We start from the raw sequence: 21,096 nt of genomic DNA, 5'->3' as shown, positions 1-21,096 counted from the left end.
CATAGTTCCACACATTGTAACTAAAGTCCTTGGAACAGCATAAAGATACCTAGAATAAAAGGCAGGAGAAGAGAAAACTGATTATCTATCACCACTAGAACACCCTGCTTATCACTGTTCATAGTATAAGGACACAAAAGAAAACAGACTCTGTACCCATTGACTTACAATGGTTTTACTGCCGGATCAGTCATGGCTATTTTAGAGATAATACAACTAGATCCGTTCATGACGGATGCAGCCAGTTGTATTATCCTAACGGAAGCATTTTTGCTGATCCATGACGGATTCAGCAAAAACACATATGAAATTTGCCTAAATCACCAAACTGGGCCTCAAATGCACATGGCGCTTCTTCCCTTCTGAACCCTGCGATGTGCCCATATGGCACTTTTACGACCACATACGAGGTGCTGTCATAATCAGGAGAAAATGGGTAACACATGTCTCTACAAATGCAGTATGGCACCAGAAAATGATTCCAGTGAAATCTGCCATCCAAAAGCCATATTGTGCACTTTCCGTTCTGAGCCGTGCCATGTGCCCATACAGCAGTTTATGATCGCATATGTGGTGTTACCATATTCAGGGTAACAAAGTGGCATGCTATTTCTCCTATTATGCCTTGTGGAAATAAGAATTTGGGCCTAAATCAACATTTTCAATATGTAATTTTTCATTTTTACAGCCAAGTGTTTCTATTAAAAAAACTTGTGGCGCCAAAATACACTCCTTTAAAAATTCCATGGGGAGTGTTTCCACAATGGGGTCAACTTTTTGGGGGTTTCTAATGTAGAGGCAGTGGGCTCCCTATGATTAACTTCCATGTTTACATTTTTTTTTTATAGTCTGTCATGCATACTATAAAATAAACAGACACGATCTTGGATACTTTCAATATAATATACACATTTTTGTTCAGGTAGAAACACCAATTGTACAGTATTAAATTTGTAAAGTTTATTTCAGCTGAAAACACTGGGGCAGGAATGGTTTAGAACCGTGATGGCTAACCTCCGGCACTCCAACTGTGGTAAAATTACGAATCCCAGAATGCACTCTTGCTTGGCTGTTTTCAGAACTCCACAGAAATGAATGGAGCATGCTGGGAGTCGTATTTTCACCACAGCTGGAGTGCCGGAGGTTAGCCATCACTGGTTTAGAATGACTCCTTAAGGCTGACTGGCTTCTGAAGACTGTGGTTCCTCTCCACATTCAAAGCGCACAAAATCCAACACTTGTATTCCATGTGGCTGGAGATACTGTCCTACAGTCAAGCTGGGCTCCAGAAGGAAAGGCTGGGCCAACATTCTGGTTTCTGCATCTCCAGCGGATTCATCCTCTATAGACCCCACTGACAAGGGATTCATGCCAACGACATGCTGGCCCAGCCTACGACCAAGTTCAGTAATGTTGCTTGTAGAACTTTCATCAGTCTTTCTACATACAACCAATGACCCATATTTGCCAAATGACATGTTAGTCAAGGACGGCAGGTCTGCTTGCAAAGCGCCATGCATGTATGACCCGATAAACATTTCAGGGGAGACCATGACCCATGCAGCCCTTCTCATTAACATGTTTTCTCCAAGTTTTCCTTCGAGACAAAAAGAGAAAAAGTTGAAATATAAAAAAGGTATAAAATGTGGAGACAGAATAAAGCTGAAATAATGAGCGACTTTAAACCAAATTAATCTAGAATTGGGAAATCACAGAAATTTGATAATGATAGCAATCAGGTATTTAACTTAGTCGCCATAGACCTAAAGGGGTTTTCCACTACTTGGATATTGATGAACTATCCTGATTGATTGGCCATCAATATCTGACTGATGGGGTCAGACATCCCACAGCCCCACCAATCAGCTGCTTAGGGCAACCAACCAACGGCACCAGAACTGGAAGCACATGGTTCTACCCACAGTCTAGTGGCCGTGTCGGGGTACTGCACCCAGCTCCCTTTCAAGTGAATGGGAGGCCAGCTGTGGTATGCCAGTGCCAGAAACTATAAAGTGTACAGAGCCTTTTGTCCATTGTATAGATTCCGCCTCCAGTGGCTGCTTGAAGCAGCCGATCAGTGAAGGTGCTGGAAGTCAGACCCTCACCAATCTGATATTGATGTTCTATCCTTAGAAGAAGTCCTCAGTATCTAAGTACCACAAACCCCATTTAAAAAGCTGCCCAAAATATGATAAGAGTTTCCCTTTTTTATCAATAAAATGTTTAATGGGGCAGGGACATACAAGTTTTTTTCTTACAATAATAATGTTTTACCATCACACCATAAAATACATATAAATGCAAACACAAAGATGGTGGCCTGGGTTTGATACAACAATTTTACAGAGAGCTGCGCACACCCCCTGGTGCATAACCAGGTTGGTATCATGTTTAATAGTGATACTACTACAGCGTATTATTCAGCTACAACTTTTTGTAACCTTTTCCCCACTATGAACAGTAATTATTGTGCATTACAGCTTGGCCATTTTGGACGTGCACAGTGGTTAGACCCTGACCGATCTGCCCATGTGCAAATGATCTAAAAAGTATATTATACATACCTATTGTCATTGCAAGAAGATCTTTGAGAGACAATTCCTCTGACTTCATTTGCAAAATCTCCTCACCCGGCAGGAAACACTGGAATAATAAAAACACATGGAAAAAAATCAATGTAAGCAACTGCACTACCAAAAAGGCTTCATACAACTGGATCGGGGACAATCCTTTCCCCCGATGAGACATTATACCCATGGTATTGCACTTGCATCTCTCAGTAAGCCGTGCTTAGTGCACAAGGGGACACTGGAATTACCCGGACTGTTGCACTGGTTGCTGATTTTTATTGAAGTTGCAACTATAGACTGACATGGGGGGGTATTTATCATGAAGGTATTATCTGAAGTCCGCTTACTTGAGTCTGTATTGGTGCACTTTGTGCTCATTTTATCAAAAGGTCATACATTGTTTGATAAATTTGGAGAATCTGTAAATCTAAAACTTGTCTAGAAATCCTACTGCAGTTTTTTGCACATTCCAGCTATTGGACTGACTTAAAGGTTGTGTACACCTTCGGAGGCCATTTTTTTTTTTTTATGATTGCATGTTACAATTTTTTTTATAAAAACAATTTTTTCAATTGAACTTTATTAAAAAATATTGAGCTGTTCTGTCTAGGGTTGCACCGGGTATCGAATTATTGATACTTTTATACCAGTATCGATTCGATACCGGGATTTGCCTTTTACCGATACTGTAGAATCACATAGCCGGCATCTGGCCTCTTGACAGGGAGCTGCGATCAGTGTTAGTTAACCCCACAGGTGCGGCACCTCAGGGGTTAACTGCCGCTGATCGCAGATCCCTGTCATAGAGGTCGGGTGCCGGCTATGTGATTATGCCGCCGGCACCCGCCTCCTGTATCTGTATTAAACATTAATTATCTTCACTAGTGGCGCAGTATGACCGCCCCCCCCCCCCAACATAGTGTACATAGCCTTTTATAGACTTTGACACTTTTTTATAAAACGTCCCAGTGATAAATGTGGATTGAAACTTATTAAAAGGAGTTTTCCCATCATAGACAATTGGGCATATCGCTAGGATATGCCTCCATTGTCTGATAGGTGGGGGTTCCACCTCTGGGAGTCGCACCTACAACAAAAACGGGCCCGCAAAGTTGTGGAGGGCGCACTGTGCAGCCGCCCTTCATTCATTTCTATGGGGCTGCCGAAAATAGTCGAGCGCTGGCACGACTATGTCCGTCGACCCCATAGAAATGAATGGGAGCAGGGGCCGGGCAAGCGCGGTGAGCACCCATTCACTACTATGGGGAGACCGCTTGATAGTGGCCGGGTCCTTCAGCCACCATATTCCCTGCTCCGTTCTCGGACCCGCACCTATCAGAGAATGAGGACATATCCTAGTGATATGCCCCCATTGTCTCAGATGGGAATAGCCCTTTAACATAGCAAAACCAGGCCCACTTTTCAAAACTGGAGTTGCAAAAGTTTAGAGAAAGTGACTTGAAAAGAAAAAAAAAGGTTTATTTTTTTTAACCATTTAAAACAGATCCACAAGGGGACTTTAAAAGGGGATCTTTTGATCTCTACTATAATTCTCTTGTACTGCTTATGCAATACTAGATAATTATACTGTCAGTAATCAGGAGGTTGCGACAGAGAGGCACGGCTGCTAGGCAGCGCTGGGGTCTTCAGACTGCCGTGCAGAGACATCGGCATCCCATGATGTCATGGGAGACTGAGGAAGTCTGCTCCCTCTGTATACTGCTTAGATGAACAGTCGCTATTGACCACGGCATCTAAGGGGTTAAACAGTTCAGATCTGCGCTTCTGCCAGTCCAGGCAGTTGGAGCAGGAGGCTGTCTCTCATGTGAAAGCTGAGACATGTGCAGCGCTTAGCCAGGACTGCCGTAAAAAGGTGGCAGCCCAGTCTAAGGCCCCTTATTGACCGCCGTAAAAAAGGCCTATGGGTGGTCACTATTGGGTTAAAACGTATTCCTAATGCACAGGATAGGGGATAAGCATCTGATCAGTGGGGGGTCTCACCACTGGGACCCCTACCCATCCTAACAATAAGTCCTGATTCCTGTGATTAAATGGAGGGTTGCTCTATTCATTCAAGCAATATGTACTACATTGAGGACATCCAGGACTGTTGCTACTCTCCCTAGGAGTGGGGGTCCTGTTAAGATCAGGCCACAACAGGCAATAATGAAGCAGGGGAGAAAGAACTCAAGGGTAACAGCAAAAAGCCTACAGAAAACTCTGCAAACTGCAAAAACCTCTGTTCAGGTGTGCACTGAACAAGAATGGTGTTCACGGAACAATTCCTCACAGGAAGTCATTGAGGTCCCAAAAAATAAAAACATTACATTCTGGCTCATGTTTTTCTAAGACCACTGGTCCCTGCCCTGTCAACGTGCTCAGAAGAAGACATGAAGAATTCGCCAGTTTGTGTGTTATTAGTTTAGTTATATATCAAATGGAGAAAAACAGAACTGGATCGCACATCCACAAGCTAGGCTTTGATCTAATGAACCTCGCTTCTCAGCACAATATTCAGTGTACAGCCCCCTATACAAGAGGCATTAGTGTACATTTTGATCAAAAGGCATAAGCCGATTCACCGCATCAAGGTTGCCTCTTTGAGTGGGACCTACTCTAAACTTGGCACAGCGCGGCGACCTCCAAATTTGTCGCGGCACTGCGCGGTGACCACCAGCGCCACAGCACCGCACCAGCAGACGGCAGGACCCAGCAGCCAAACAGCACCCCTGCTGCCTGGGAATGCCACCCCGGCACTGGGCATCATCTACCCACCACCACAACAACAATGGCCGCCGCGCAGCAACACACCATGTAGAAAAAGGCCACCACACCGTACTGCGCCATCTGAACAGCTGTCTAACACAACACGTCCTAAGCTATCAGGAACTCCAACTGAGTGCTGATACCAGGATAAAAGAAAAAATATTCTATATACATATATCAAATGGAGAAAAGTTTAGTTATATTGTGTAAAATATAAGAGTGAAAGTGGATCGCGCATCCTCAATACTATGCTTATATCTAATGACTACTTCTCAGCATAATTAACATCGCTTCTCAGTACAATTTATCATATACCTACCCCTATGCTGCATGCTGTACATGAGGCATTAGTATAGAATTTGATCAAAAAGCATAGGCCCACTCACCACGACAAGGTTGCCTCTTTGAATGGGAACCTACTCTAAATTTGGTGCAGCGCTGCACAGCGACCACCGACGCAACAGCACCGCACCAGCAGGCAGAGGGACCCAGCAGTCAAACAGCGCCCCCGCTGTCTGGCAAAGCCACCCTGGCACTGGGCCCCACCAACCCACCAGGATAGCACCAAAGCAACAATGGCAATGTGAAACTCACCGTATCACATACTCTCAGGAACTCCATTTGAGAGGAGGTAGGAATTTATACACCCTTAGGGTACTTTCACACTAGCGTTATTCTTTTCCGGCATTGAGTTCCGTCCTAGGGGCTCAATTCCGGAAAAGAACTGATCAGTTTAATCCTAATGCATTCTGAATAGAGAGCAATCTTCCTGTACACTCTATTGTATTCTATAGCATCTCTTCTTCCTGTATATTCTATTTTACTCTAGAGCATCTCTTCCTGTATACTGTATTATATTCTAGAGCATGGGTACTCAACTGGTGGACCGCGGTCTGAATCCGGACCGTGGTTGCCAGCTGTGCGGACCCCTGCATGTTACGCATTCAACTGAATCTGCGTCGTTAGGACACAGATCCACTTGAATAGAATGGTGAAGCAGGGAGCAGTCAGCTTCCAGATTCACCATGCTGTGCTGCCAGCAGTCCAGCGCATGCACGATGTACTGACATCATTACGCCTGCTGCCCTCAGACAGTAAAGCACAGAGCGGAGCGGCTGCTTGTCGGAGGAACGTGGGATAGGTGAGTTTTTACACCGAAGGCACCGCATAACCTTGTAGGGGCCAGTAAAGGGGACTTAACTGTGTGCGGGGGAGCATCTAAGGGGGCATGACCCTTTGAGGGGGACATCTAAGGTGGCATAACGATTTGGGTGCCACTAAAGGTGAATAAATTGTGTGGGGGCCATAATCCATAAGGGGGCCTCTTTGTGTTTGGGGGCCATCTAAAAGAGCATCACTATGTGTGGAGGCACTTGAGGCGACAGCACTGTGGGGACATAACATTGTGGGAGGGTGTCTAAAGGTGCATAACTCTGTGGTGGTTCACTACAGGGAGAATAACTGGGTGAGGAGGGACACTAAAGGGTGTACAATTATTAGGAGGAGCATAATCTATGAGGGGGACAGTATTGAGGGAGCAGCACTGTGTGGGGGCCACTTAACGGGGCATTATATTGTGTGGAGTCTACTAAAGGAGGCATACTGTGTGGGGGCAGATAAGGGGCATCACTTTCTGAGGGGAGCTTTAAGAGTGCACCTAACAGATCATCCTTCTGTGATGGGACACTTAGGGGTGTCATACTTTGTGGAGCACTAAAGGGATATCATACTGTCTAAGGGGCATCATTATTGTTAGGGGGCTCTGAAAGGACATTCTTACTGTTTGGTCGTCAGAAAGGAAATTAGGTGGACTTAGAGGTGTGGCTTACTGTAAAAAAAAAAAAAAAATTATGCAGTGCTACATGCCACTGGTATTGTCCCTGCCTACATTTTATTTTATTTTTTTGCAGCTCGGACCCTTGTCCTACAGCAGAATCAGGTATGTGGACCTTTACAAAATGTAGTTGAGTACCCCAGTTCTAGAGCATCTCTTCTTCCTGTACACTCTATTGTATTCTAGAGCATCTCTTCTTCCTGTACACTCTATTGTATTCTAGAGCATCTCTTCTTCCTGTACACTCTATTGTATTCTAGAGCATCTCTTCTTCCTGTACACTCTATTGTATTCTAGAGCATCTCTTCTTCCTGTACACTCTGTTGCATTCTAGAGCATCTCTTCTTCCTGTACACTCTGTTGCATTCTAGAGCATCTCTTCTTCCTGTACACTCTGTTGCATTCTAGAGCATCTCTTCTTCCTGTACACTCTGTTGCATTCTAGAGCATCTCTTCTTCCTGTACACTCTGTTGCATTCTAGAGCATCTCTTCTTCCTGTACACTCTGTTGCATTCTAGAGCATCTCTTCTTCCTGTACACTCTGTTGCATTCTAGAGCATCTCTTCTTCCTGTACACTCTGTTGCATTCTAGAGCATCTCTTCTTCCTGTACACTCTGTTGCATTCTAGAGCATCTCTTCTTCCTGTACACTCTGTTGCATTCTAGAGCATCTCTTCTTCCTGTACACTCTGTTGCATTCTAGAGCATCTCTTCTTCCTGTACACTCTGTTGCATTCTAGAGCATCTCTTCTTCCTGTACACTCTGTTGCATTCTAGAGCATCTCTTCTTCCTGTACACTCTGTTGCATTCTAGAGCATCTCTTCTTCCTGTACACTCTGTTGCATTCTAGAGCATCTCTTCTTCCTGTACACTCTGTTGCATTCTAGAGCATCTCTTCTTCCTGTACACTCTGTTGCATTCTAGAGCATCTCTTCTCGTTGTATATGCTATTGTATTCTAGAGCATCTCTTCTTCCTGTACACTCTATTGTATTCTAGAGCATCTCTTCTTCCTGTACACTCTGTTGCATTCTAGAGCATCTCTTCTTCCTGTACACTCTGTTGCATTCTAGAGCATCTCTTCTCGTTGTATATGCTATTGTATTCTAGAGCATCTCTTCTTATTGTATATTCTAATGAATAAAGCCAGCCATACACATGAGATACAGTAATGATCGCCAGTAACGCGGCCAGTCTTCAGTTGGCTCATTCGTACAATCACACCAGCAATAGGAGAAACTAAACTGGCCAATCAGAAAGTCAGCTTTAAAATAAACTTACTCCCTGAGCTTGTGTAAAATGGCTAACGATTGGCCGGATTCGCCCAATCATGTCGTACACAATGTTACGGACAAAATTTTTCAACTTGGCAGAGCATATTTTCAACACAGAAGTCTGCCCTCAAACCGTGGTTCCCCAATTTCACGTGACTTGTATCTTATGTTTCTCAATAAATATGATCACATTTTGTATGTACATTTTCCTCACTGGTAGCGCCCCCTGCTGTTTCTCATTCTAGACCACCCTCTCCTGCATTCAGAGGTGGACTAACAAGTAGGGGTGCACCGAAATGAAAATTCTGGTCCGAAACCGAAAATTCAGGATACCCCTTGACCGAAACCGAAACTGCCTTTTTGCCCAAATACTTTTAAAAGACCCCCACCCCATAACAGTGCCATCCACAGACCCCCACCCACCCCATAACAGTGCCATCCACAGACCCCCCCACCTCATAACAGTGCCATCCACAGACCCCCACCCACCCCATAACAGTGCCATCCACAGACCCCCACCCACCCCATAACAGTGCCATCCACAGACCCCCACCCACCCCATAACAGTGCCATCCACAGACCCCCACCCACCCCATAACAGTGCCATCCACAGCCCCCCCACCCCATAACAGTGCCATCCACAGACCCCCCCACCTCATAACAGTGCCATCCACAGACCCCCCCACCTCATAACAGTGCCATCCACAGACCCCCACCCACCCCATAACAGTGCCATCCACAGACCCCCACCCACCCCATAACAGTGCCATCCACAGACCCCCACCCACCCCATAACAGTGCCATCCACAGACCCCCACCCACCCCATAACAGTGCCATCCACAGACCCCCACCCACCCCATAACAGTGCCATCCACAGCCCCCCCACCCCATAACAGTGCCATTCCAGTAGTTATAAAATGTTGTACAATTAATAAGCATTCTATTCATGAGGCCCCCTCTTACATTCAATACAGCCACATCATACTCACAGGGCTGTCATCTTAATGCTGGCCGGCCGGGCAGAGGAGCGGCAGCGTCACAACTGACGTCATGTGCCCGGCCTACTTTCTGAATGAAGGAGGCGGCGCAGGCATGTGACGTCAGTCGTGACGCTGCCGCTCGTCTGCCCGGCCGGCCAGCACAGCCCTGTGAGTAGGATGTGGCTGTATTGAATGTAATACTGCAGAGGGGGCCTCATGAATAGAATGCTTATTAATTGTACAACATTTTATAACTACTGGAGCTGGGGGCCGGAGAACAGTGAACGCACCGGCCCCCAGCTCCTCCTCCCAGTCCCTCCCCGCTATTTCCGGCCGATATGTAAAAATATCGGCAGAAACAGATTAGGTGCATTCTCGGCCGATATTTTCGGCCGCCGAAATTTCGGTGCACCCCTACTAACAAGCTCAGTAGTTCCCTGCCATCTTCCTCCTCAGTGCAGTGACCTCCTGGTGAAGCGGCCCAGGTACCGTTCATTCATTCATCCCTACTTCTAAGTACACAGAAATATATAGCTTTATCTCTCTCTAGACAGTGGAGGAGGACATTGTGGGGACATTACATTCTATAGAGCTATTTATTAGTGGAATTGCTGGGGCTGTGTGTTAGAGATGATTTTATATGCAGGGGATAAAAGGGTTAACAATGCACTCCTGGAAGATGCAGCTGCTTGACTGTCATATGGCACGAGCTGCTGCCCACCCACCGAAAGAAGAGACCAGAGATACAGAGCAGCGAGTAGAGAAGTTAAAAGGGTGAAAACGACACTAAAGAGCAGTGTTTTTTGCATTGATGAAATAATGGTGCGCATTACTCCTGATATTTTATAATTTTTGATTTGTGGGACACCCCTTAAAATAGGATGAACAGAGTAAAATGAGGCAAAAACAGCAACAGAAGAAACATGCTCTAAATTCCTGTGTGTTACATAGTGATGAATATGTGAGTTACCAGCTCTGTCCTTGTATCACACAGTTCACATGGTGACTGAAAGATTCAAAGGATAATCTCAACATGTTCTCAACCGCTTCCTGACCTGGCGATTTTCTGTTTTTATTTTTCACTTCCTGCCTTCCAGGAGCCATAACTTTTTTATTTTTTTTATTTCACATAGCCGTATGAGGGCTTATTTTTTTATTGTTCATTTACTTTTATTTGGGGGAAAGGTGGGCTATTTAAATATTTTTTTTAATATTTTTTTAATTTCATTTTCTTTTTACTTATTTTAGGCCCCCCAAAAGGGACCTCAACATGCAATCATTAGTTTGCCTTTTCTATTCAGTAATGAAATTTCATCCATTGCTGAATACAGAAATCTGTATATTCCAATGCAGTGCTGCCACAAGCATCGGAATATACCAATAACAGACCTGGAAATAGCTCTGGCCTATTACTACTAACGTCTTCCCCAGTCTGAGCGAGGGGAAGGCGTTCCTGCGCGGAAAGCGCACACTTCCAGGTTTTTTTACCTTTCACATTTGATCACATAAACATTAGCCCCAGGTGTCTGCTGTGTGAAACGGCAGGCACCGGGCGACTTTGGCGCTCGCTCTACTGCCGAGTGGGCGCCATCTTTAAAGTCCCGACATCAGTCACACATGTACAGCTCACGTTGGGAAAGGGTTAAAACGACAGGTGCTGCGCGTCTGGGGTACGCTGAGTAAAGGTTACCTTTGAATAAGAAGCCTGGTGCTGCTCCGCGCTCCGGCAGTGCCTCAGAGTACAAAGAGCAGCCTGCTGAACCAGCTGCTGAAACTTCACATTTCTGGCAACAAAGTCTGTCTCGCAATTCACCTGGAGAAAGACAGATGAAAGTGCAAATAAACACCAACATTAACTCAATGTGCCTTTCGTTACCACTATCACAGGCATAACAGACCAAATGCTGGAAAATCAAAGTTTATCAGAGGTCATCAATAAAATAATCAGATGTCAGTTTTAGAGATGATGAATAACAGAGTCTGACCAATTCTACTGAGGTCCTCAGAAATCTCCTTTGCTTGTACCACTAAACACTTCCACATAGATCCCTGTTCTTAGCAGGTCCTCCACTCACACCCGATTGTCACCCCATGGAATGAAAACACCCGACTTTAATTCCACCTTCAAAATATCTGGTAACGGTTCATATACTTTTACCACTCACAGACATTCGATATTGGATCAGTTCTATCAATAAATCAATCATTAAGGCTACATGCCCTCGACGGTGCCGTTTTTTGCGGTCCACAAACCGCGGATCCGCAAAAAACGGAAGCTGCCCGTGTGCCTTTCCGCAATTTGCGGAACGGAACGGGCGGCCATTGATATAACTGCCTATTCTTGTCCGTTTTGCGGACAAGAATAGGACATGTTATATTTTTTTTGCGGGGCCGTGGAACGGAGCAACGGATGCGGACAGCACACAGAGTGCTGTCCGCATCTTTTGCGGCCCCATTGAAGTGAATGGGTCCTCATCCGAGCCGCCAAAACGGCGGCTCGGATGCGGACCCAAACAACGACCGTGTGCATGAGGCCTAACTTTTAATATTTTTTACTCCTATTTTTAATTCGGTAAGACAGGGAAAAACGCATCACGTGTAGCTTTCCAGATAGAACAGAAAAACAGAGAAAAACGCATCCATTATTTTGAGCACCAGTTATGATCAGTTTGCATCACTTCTGTCAGAGATGAGTTATTTTTGACAAAAGAAAAAGTCCCATCAAAAACAACTCATCTCTGACGGATGTGACACAAACTGACACTCAAAATAATGGATCCATTTTTTTTTAAAACATTTCTCTGTTCTTCTGACGGATCAGAAGAACAGAAAGCTAAATGGTGATGTGAACCCGGCCTTAGGCCTCTTTCACACTTGCGTTGTCCGGATCCGTCGTGTACTCCATTTGCCGGAATTACACGCCGGATCCAGAGAAACGCAAGTGTACTGAAAGCATTTGAAGACGGATCAGTCTTCAAAATGCGTTCAGTGTTACTATGGCACCCAGGACGCTATTAAAGTCCTGGTTGCCATAGTAGTAGTGGGGAGCGGGGGAGCAGTATACTTACAGTCCATGCGGCTCCCGGGGCACTCCAGAGTGACATCAGAGCGCCCCATGCGCATGGATGACGTGTCCATGCGATCACGTCATCCATGCGCGTGGGGTGCCCTGACGTCACTCTGAAGCGCCCCGGGAGCCGCACGGACGGTAAGTATACTGCTCCCCACTACACTTTACCATGGCAAACAAGACTTTAGCGTCCTGGCAGCCATGGTAACCATTCAGAAAAAGCTAAACGTCAGATCCAGGTAATGCGCCGAAACGACGTTTAGCTTAAGGCCGGATCCGGATCAATGCCTTTCAATGGGCATTAATTCCGGATCCGGCCTTGCGGCAAGTGTTCAGGATTTTTGGCCGGAGCAAAAAGCGCAGCATGCTGCAGTATTTTCTCCGGCCAAAAAACGTTCCAGTCCGGAACTGAAGACATCCTGAACGGATTTCTCTCTATTCAGAATGCATGGGGATAATCCTGATCAGGATTCTTCCGGCATAGAGCCCCGACGACGGAACTCTATGCCGGAAGAAAAGAACGCAAGTGTGAAAGAGCCCTTATCTAGCTTTAGGTCAAATTTAGGCTTCATGCACACAAACGCTGTTTGTTTCCGTGTCCATTCCGGTTTTTTTTGTGGATAGGATGCGGACCCATTCATTTCAATAGGTCCGCATCAGTATGTCCGTTCCGTAGCCCAGCAAAAAAATATTAAAAACAATAATAGAACATGTCTTATTCTTGTCTGTTTTAGGCATTGTTACAATGGATCCGCAAAAAAACAAAAAAAAAAAACTGATGGCATATGGATGTCATCCGGGTTTTTTTTTTTTTTGTGGATCCGCAATTTGCGTACCGCAAAACACATACGGTCGTGTGCATGTAGCCTTATACAATAATATAGAAAATTCTAAAGGGTTCACAAACTTTCAAGAACTATTGTGTGTGTATATACAGTGCCTTAAAAAAGTATTCCTATCCCTTGAACTTTTTCCCCTTTTTTTTTACGTTACACCCACAAACTTAAATATATTATATTGGGATTTTACGTGATAGACAAACACCAAATAGTAAGTATGTCTGAAGTAAAAAAGAAAACTATACATGGTTTTCAATTTTTTTTTATAAATAAAAGCCCGGAAAGTGTCTGGTGCATTTGTATTCAGCCCCCCTGGGTCAGTACTTTAGGGACCACCTTTCGCTGCAGTTACAGCTGTAAGTCTTTTGGGGTATGACTACCAGCATTCCTGAGGCTGCAATTTTTGCCCATTCTTTTTTGCAAATTAGCTCAGTCAGATTGCATGGAGAGCGTCTGAACAGAAATGTTCAAATCTTGCCACAGATTCCCAATGGGATTTAGGTCTGGACTGTGACTGGACCGTTCTAAAACATGAATATGCTTTGATCTAAACCATTCCATCGTAGCTCTGGCTGTATGTTTAGGGTCATTGTCCTGCTGGAAGGTGAACCTCCGCCCCAAGTCTTTTGCAGCCTCTACCGGGTTTTCCTCCAGGATCGCCCTGTTTTTGGTACTGCTACCACCATGTTTAACGGTGGTGATGGGGTGTTCAGGGAGAATACATGCCATAGAGGTGGATTCTATTTACTAATTAGGTGACTTCAAAGGCAATTGGTCACACTGGATTTTATTTAATGGTATTACAGTACCAGGGGGCTGAATACAAATGCACCCCACACTTTTCAGATTTTTATTTATTAAAAAATGTAAAAACCATGTATCATTTTCTTTTCACATGACACATACTTGCTATTTTGTTTTGGACTATTAAAACATTTAAAGTTGTGGGTGTAATGTGAAAAAAAGTGGAAAAGTTCAAGGGGTATGAACACGTTTTCAAAGAATTGCATAAGTATATACATCATAACGAGATGCTTCGATTACTCACTTCCACCATCACTGCTGTGCTGCCTTCCTGTAGAAGACCCACAAGACCCTCTGCCGTCTTTCTTCCTTGTAACTTGGTAGCTTTATTCCATCCTTCTTTCTGAGCTTGCTGGTGGAGCCATGCTTCTGCCTTTATAAAGAAATAAATCACAGTCAGTATTCAGATACAAGCTGACAGCCCTTACTCCATGGAACAGAAGACATATGGATTAGAATAATCCAGCACCGCCGCCTTTTACAGACAGCGGATCAGCTGGGATACCGGGAGTCAGACCCCCACCGATCTGCTATTGATGACTTATCCTGACGATAGGTCATCAATATTAACGGCTGGACAACCCCTTTCAGGCCTCCTGCACCAAAAGTGTGCTTTCCGTATTGAGGACTGCATTTGCGGATCAGCAATACACGGGCACCATTCTGTGTGCATTCCGCATCACGGATGCGGGCCCATTTACTTCAATGGGTCCGCAAATCCAGAGAAGCAGAATGGTGCGGAACGGAACCCTACGGGAGCAACTGGTGGCATAGGGACCAGTCTCTACAGCAGGGCACGCCGGACTCCTAGACCAGACAAAGAGTCATCCAGGTCTGGCTTATGTTATATTGTGAATGCTGGGCTGCAGGGTGAGAAACCTCTTTTTATTCCTTACCTGTTTTGTATCATTGTTGAACTTTTCTAGTGCTTTTTTACAGTTAATAAACGAGTAGCCGGTTTTCTTTCGGAGTTTAACTAAAAGTTCCTTGTCGGCTGCTAGTAACCGGAAACCGGAGTGGATGAGTCCAGCCTGCTGCCCGGAGAAGAGCTGCCAGATACAGAGAACACAACCAGAATCAATAAATCTCTAGTTTTTCTATACTCTAGCTTTATAAAATATAGTTTCATGGAACTTATCCCGACTACATTATATATGCCTTCCCAACGAGAAAGAAAAAAAAGAAAAAAAAATAAGAAGGTGGCCAGTGTGGAGTACCTACAAGTCCAGAGCAATGCTGCGGTATCTACAGCAGGACTTGCAGAGAGCACATCTGCCACCTTGCTGGAGAGGGCAGTTAAAGGGGTTGTGTCACGTCAGCAAATGGCATTTATCATGTGGAGAAAGTTAATACAAGGCACTTACTAATGTATTGTGATTGTCCATATTGCCTCCTTTGCTGGCTGGATTCATTTTTTTTCTCCCATCACATTATACACTGCTTGTATCCAGGGGTTATGGCCACCGCTGCAGCGCAGATACGAGGTGGACGGGATGGGAGCTGCTACGTATGTGTGCCTATGGAGAAGCAGGTTATATTTCCCATAGTGTGCAAGCACGTCCACTGCTGATTGATTGCAGGGTGGTCGTAACCATGGAAACTAGCAGTGTATAAGGCGATGGAAAAATGATCCAGTCAGCAAAGGAAGCAATATGGACAATCACAATATATTAGCAAGTGTCTTGTATTAAAGGGGTTCTGCAGTTTTTTAAACTGATGATCTATCCTCTGGATAAATCATCATCTGATCAGCAGGGGCCCGACACCTGGGACTCCCACTGATCAGATATTTGAGAAGGCAGCGGCGCTGGCAGTAGTGCCGCGGCCTTCTCGCTGTTTACCGCTGGCCCAGTGACGTCACGACTAGTTACAATGGCCTGGAAACGGCTGAACTCCATTCAAGTGAACAGAGCTTAGCCCCACCCAGGCCATTGATACTAGTCGTGACGTCACTGGGCCTGCGGTAAACAGCGAGAAGGCCGCGGCACTACTGCCTTCTGAAACAGCTTATTGGTGGTGGTCCCGGGTGTCAGACCCTCGCCGATCAGATGTTAAAAAAACTGCAGAACCCCTTTAACTTTGTCTACATGATAAGGCCCCCTGCACATGAACGTGTGCGCCCCGTGGCCGTGCTGTGTCCCGCAAATTGTGGGCCGCAATGCACGAACACCAACTGTGGGGCAGCCGCAGCGGATCGCGGACCCATTCACTTTAATCGGTCCGCGATCCGCCCGTTTCGCAAAAAGATAGGACACGTTCTATCTTTTTGCGGAACGGAAGTACGGGACGAAACCCCACGGAAGCACTCCGTAGTGCTTCCGTAGGGTTCCGCTCCGCATCTCCAGATTTGGGGACCCATTCAAGTGAATGGGTCCGGTCCGCAATACGGCCACAGAGCGCACATGTTCGTGTGAAAGAGACCTAAATGTAATTTGATGAAGTGAGAGGAACCCTTTAACAGAGTTGTCCAGGATAAAATATCTATATCTATCTGCTTTCAGAAACAGCGCCACTGTGGGCTGCAACACTATGTGGGTTGTGTCTGGTATTGCTGCTCAGCTCCACAGAGGTGAATGGGGGTCAGCTGCAATACCAAACCCAACCTGTGGACCAGTGTGGTCCCTATGAGATCTCAGTACACCCCTGACCACTCCATAGGTATGTTTGCGTTCCTAGGATATAAGTTGGGCCTGTGTCTTTTTTCAATGACACTATATAACTAAAATAGTATGGGCAAAATGAATCCTGCAGTCCCAGCACCTCACCGCAGTGCTCACTAGGACGCTGGCGGCCCTGCGCGATTCTATAGGATTATTCATGAGGCAGATGTCAAACACTGAATGTCCTGCCAGAGGTGCAGCAGGTTCCAAGAGAAGCTTGAGAGAAGAAAAACTGACAACCTATCCTCAGGAAGGTTTGACACCGTAATCCCTACGATTAGAGAGAAGGCCTTCTCCGTGCTCACCAATCACAGCGCCGTACATTGTATAGCGCCTGTGCACAGTACTGTGCTCAGCCCCATTCACTTCTATGAGGCTGTGCTGCGCCGAGGTCATGTGACCATTGAACGTGTCGTCACTCGGCCTGGGAATAGCAGAGAAAAGGCCGCAGCGCGACTGTGAGTGTCGCTGCCTTGTCAATCAGCTGATCGACGGGGGTCCCGGGTGTCTGACCGCCACCGATCAGATACAGATGACTTATTCAGAGGATAGGTGATCAGTATTAACATCTCGAAAAACTCCTTTAAAGGTGAATTCACATGGGGCAGAATTGTTCTGTGTGTCTGAATGGGGAGCAGATGGATTTCTGCTAGCTCTTTCCAGAGGAATGGGACAATCGTGGAAATGTCTGCAGCAAATCTGCCACGTGTGAACACACCCCAAGGAGGACAGCTCTTCTTCTCGCAAGGATCGGCATAAAATACAATTTTCTGTTCTAGGCTCCCAAGCACTACAGATCTCAGAATACCCTGTGCAGGGAGAGAGGAGGTGGGTGGATGACGTCATATTCTATGCCTGATGATGTCATTCTCCTGCCTGCTGACATCAATACCACACAGAACGCAGTGGTTTTATCTAAAATACTGCCTAAAGTGAGAGGTCCCTTAAAGAAAAAGAATAATCCTGCAGCCCTCCTCCCATCACATGCACAGCCTCATTTACACCAGAAACATAACCTCTCCTCTGCCGCAAGAAAGCCGCAGCCCAGACTGTTCACACACACGTGTCTAACCTTGGAGCGCAGGAATCCTGACAGCGCAGCCATACTGCTCTGCTATGAATGACAGGGCGCGGGGAGATGACGTCACACCCTCTAGTGTTCGCACTCCCGGAAAATACTCTGCTCTTGGCGGTCACCTCAGCCGCCATTTTTCTGAAGCGCCAGCGCCTAGTAGAAAGCCTTCCAGGGCGCCCAGATAAACTAGTCAGTGATGAAAGCCGGTGGAGCAGGAGCCTGGAGGCGTCTAGAGCCACAGCTGTCCTCAGGGCAGTGACGAGCTACCCCCTCCCATTATAAAGGGAACAGTTTCCTATGGAGGTGCTGCCCCTGGTGGTCAGACCTGGCATAGAGCAAGAAACTTCTCCATGTAGAGGTGACTATGTCCCATCCCATCACAGGCCCCCTCCAGAGCTGGATGGATTTTTGGTCACTTTTCGCTTTGCTTCTGCACCAAAATCTGAATGTTACTGGCGATTTTGTCGCAGATCTTGATAGATTGGTCTCAGATCTCACCCGGTGTAGATGAGAGTTTGGTAATCTCCTCCACTTTGCTGTATTGAGCTGCAAATTTTCCACACAAAAATCCATGTGTAATACGCACTGTGCACTTATACCTTTCCGATGATGTAACGCAGTGTTCTGCAGCATTTTTCACAGCGCTTTTAGAGGGAGATTTATCAAAACTGGCTAAGGGCTCATGCACAAGGCCGTTCCATGCATTGGGGACAGCAAATTGTGGGCCCCAATGCACGTTCTGCATCCGTGCGGATTCCACAGACGGATCCAGCCCCATTCAACTTGAATGGGTCCATGGTCCGTCCGCACCACAAACAAGTAGTGCCTCTATTCTGCACCAGACCTTCCACAATGTGTGCACCCTGCATCATAGATGCGGACCCATTTACTTGAATGAGTCTGCATCTCTGATGCGGGGTGCACTTGGCTGGTGCAATTCGCAGGCCGCAATACGGGCACACCCGGGTACATGAACCCTTAGTTGCCCATAGCAACCAATCAGATTCCACTTTTAATTTTCCAAAATAGCTGTGAAAAAATGAAAGATAGAATCTTATTGGTTGCTCTGGGGACTTTACACCAATTTGGATTACGGTAATCTTCCCCAAAATCATATTTTAGGCTGAAAATGCTGCTGTCAAATGTTATGTTAAAGGGGTTGCCTGAGACTTTTATATTGATGGTCTATCCTCATGATAGATTGTCCGTATCTGATCGGTAGGGGTCTGATTCCAGGTACCCTCACCGAACAGCTGTATGAAGAGGCTTCGGCAGTGTCTTTCTAGGCCATTGACCATGTGCAACTCGCTCCCATTTAAGTGAGCGGGACCTGGGATGCAGTATGAAAGGTACTTGCACACCACAGATGCAGATTTCCCTGCGTTTCTGGACCACATCCGCATGTTCATGTGTCACTGATCTCTGCATCGCAAAAGGTGAAATCTGCACAAACAATTCACGGGCTGTAGATTTCAAAATTCGCACCGCAGGTCAATTTCCACACTGTGTAGATGAGATTGCTGTATAAGGCTAGGTCTACACGACGACAATGTCACACGACAATTTTTTATAATGGCAGTCAATGGTGTCGCACTGCAACATGCTGCGACTGCGACAGTTGCAGAAAATCCATTCGAGATGGATTTTTTCTGCGACTGTCGTGTCGCAGTTGCAGCATGTCGTATGTTGCAATGCGAGACCATAGCCTGCCATTATAAAAAATGTCACGCGACAAATGTTGCAGTGTAGATTGCATGCCAATGAATGAAATCCATGGTGACACTCAGCGGCATTTCTGCAACTCATCAGGCATGCTGCGGATGTGAAAAATATGCGCTTGCTCTGAATCTGCAGTGGATTTCTACGCAGGCAGTGAATGCATTTACTGACATGGTACTGTACTTTGTTCTGGAATTTCAGTGCCAATTCAACAACTAAAATTCCAGAACAAATACTAAATGACGATATGACATCATCATGTGATTCTGAATGCAGATTTTTTATTTTATTTTCAACCATTGAGGTGGGAAAAGTCGAGCAATAAAACTCACCTGTAAACACCACTGACATTTTCCTAGAACCATTCAGTAAATTGCCACCGCCGTTGTGGTGCACCTTTGTGCCTCACTGTAAGGGCTTATGTACATAAACGCGTGTGGTCTGTGCCCGTATTGCGGGCTGCAAACAGCGATGTGGCCTGAATCCTATGGATCGCGGAACCTTTCTGAAAATTACCGAACCCTGGCTGGATCACATATTGTGTCACAGATGAAACAGGGACTGTGCCAACACAGACGTGTGCGCCAACTACAGTTCATCTACCCATAGTCTTATTGCTAAAACTTGTGAACCCGTTTTTTTTTTTTTTTTTAAAAGAGAACCTTTCACCGCTCCTGACATGTCTGTTTGAATAGCTTCATGCATTCCCAATGTAATAACAATTCTGGAACATCTGTTCTTATGGCTCTATGTTGTGCCATTCCTCTATTATTTGCACTACAAGTTAGGAGTGAATTGCTAGCAGTCTGCAGTAAGGATACAGAGGGGTGGTAACCAGTTGGGGGAGTGTCCCTGCCCAGACTCACTCTATCCAATCAGTGCTGCCATTGTCAGACTGTGCAGGTACCCCCCCCCCCCAACTGGTTACCTCCCCTCTGTACCCTTACTGCAGACTGATAGCAATTTATTCATAACTTCTGGTTGAAATAATAGAGGAATAGCACATCATAGAGCCATAAGAATAGATGTTCTAGAATTGTTAGTACATGGGGAATGCAAGAAGCTATTAAAACAGACATGTCAGGAGGAGACAGGTCCTCTTTAAGGCTATGTTGACATCTCCTAATATATACTTCCAACAGGCCACCCAGTGAATGCCAAAAAGTGTCCTTTTGACATGCCTTGCTGTATAGGAAAGCACATCCTACTATGCTTTCCTATGCAGAAGGACACAGTAAAAAGTATACTGTGAAGTATACGTAATGGCTGATGTGTGGCGCTGTATGGCTATACACTGGCATAATTTGAAACTATACATCTAGAAAAACTCACAATGTAATGAACGAAGTGAACTTGTATGAATGTAAACCTACAAGGGTATGTGCACAGCAGCTCTGGCCATATGCAGTCTTTAGCTGCGGCAGCCATGTTCCATGGCGGTGACCTTTCAATCACACAATGAAGCGCACACCCAGGCTGTAAGGAAATCATCCGGCTCGTCAG

The 21,096-nt window shown here is 45.7% G+C and overlaps 1 protein-coding gene across 1 annotated transcript; it reads right to left on the bottom strand.

The window, feature by feature from the left end:
* Positions 1-884: 884 nt before the first annotated feature.
* Positions 885-18,118, bottom strand: TSFM (Ts translation elongation factor, mitochondrial). Its single transcript, XM_044286392.1, has 6 exons — positions 17,872-18,118; positions 15,036-15,188; positions 14,384-14,512; positions 11,117-11,239; positions 2,565-2,643; positions 885-1,597 (listed from the first exon to the last, which is right to left on the bottom strand). Exons 1-6 carry the CDS (start codon positions 17,902-17,904, stop codon positions 1,173-1,175), a joined length of 942 nt encoding a protein of 313 aa, XP_044142327.1. The 5' UTR covers positions 17,905-18,118; the 3' UTR covers positions 885-1,172.
* Positions 18,119-21,096: the final 2,978 nt, after the last annotated feature.

The sequence above is a fragment of the Bufo gargarizans genome, chromosome 3 (assembly GCF_014858855.1).
Source record: "Bufo gargarizans isolate SCDJY-AF-19 chromosome 3, ASM1485885v1, whole genome shotgun sequence".
Classification (NCBI taxonomy): domain Eukaryota; kingdom Metazoa; phylum Chordata; class Amphibia; order Anura; family Bufonidae; genus Bufo; species Bufo gargarizans.
This window is presented reverse-complemented; position numbering and strand designations above follow the sequence as displayed.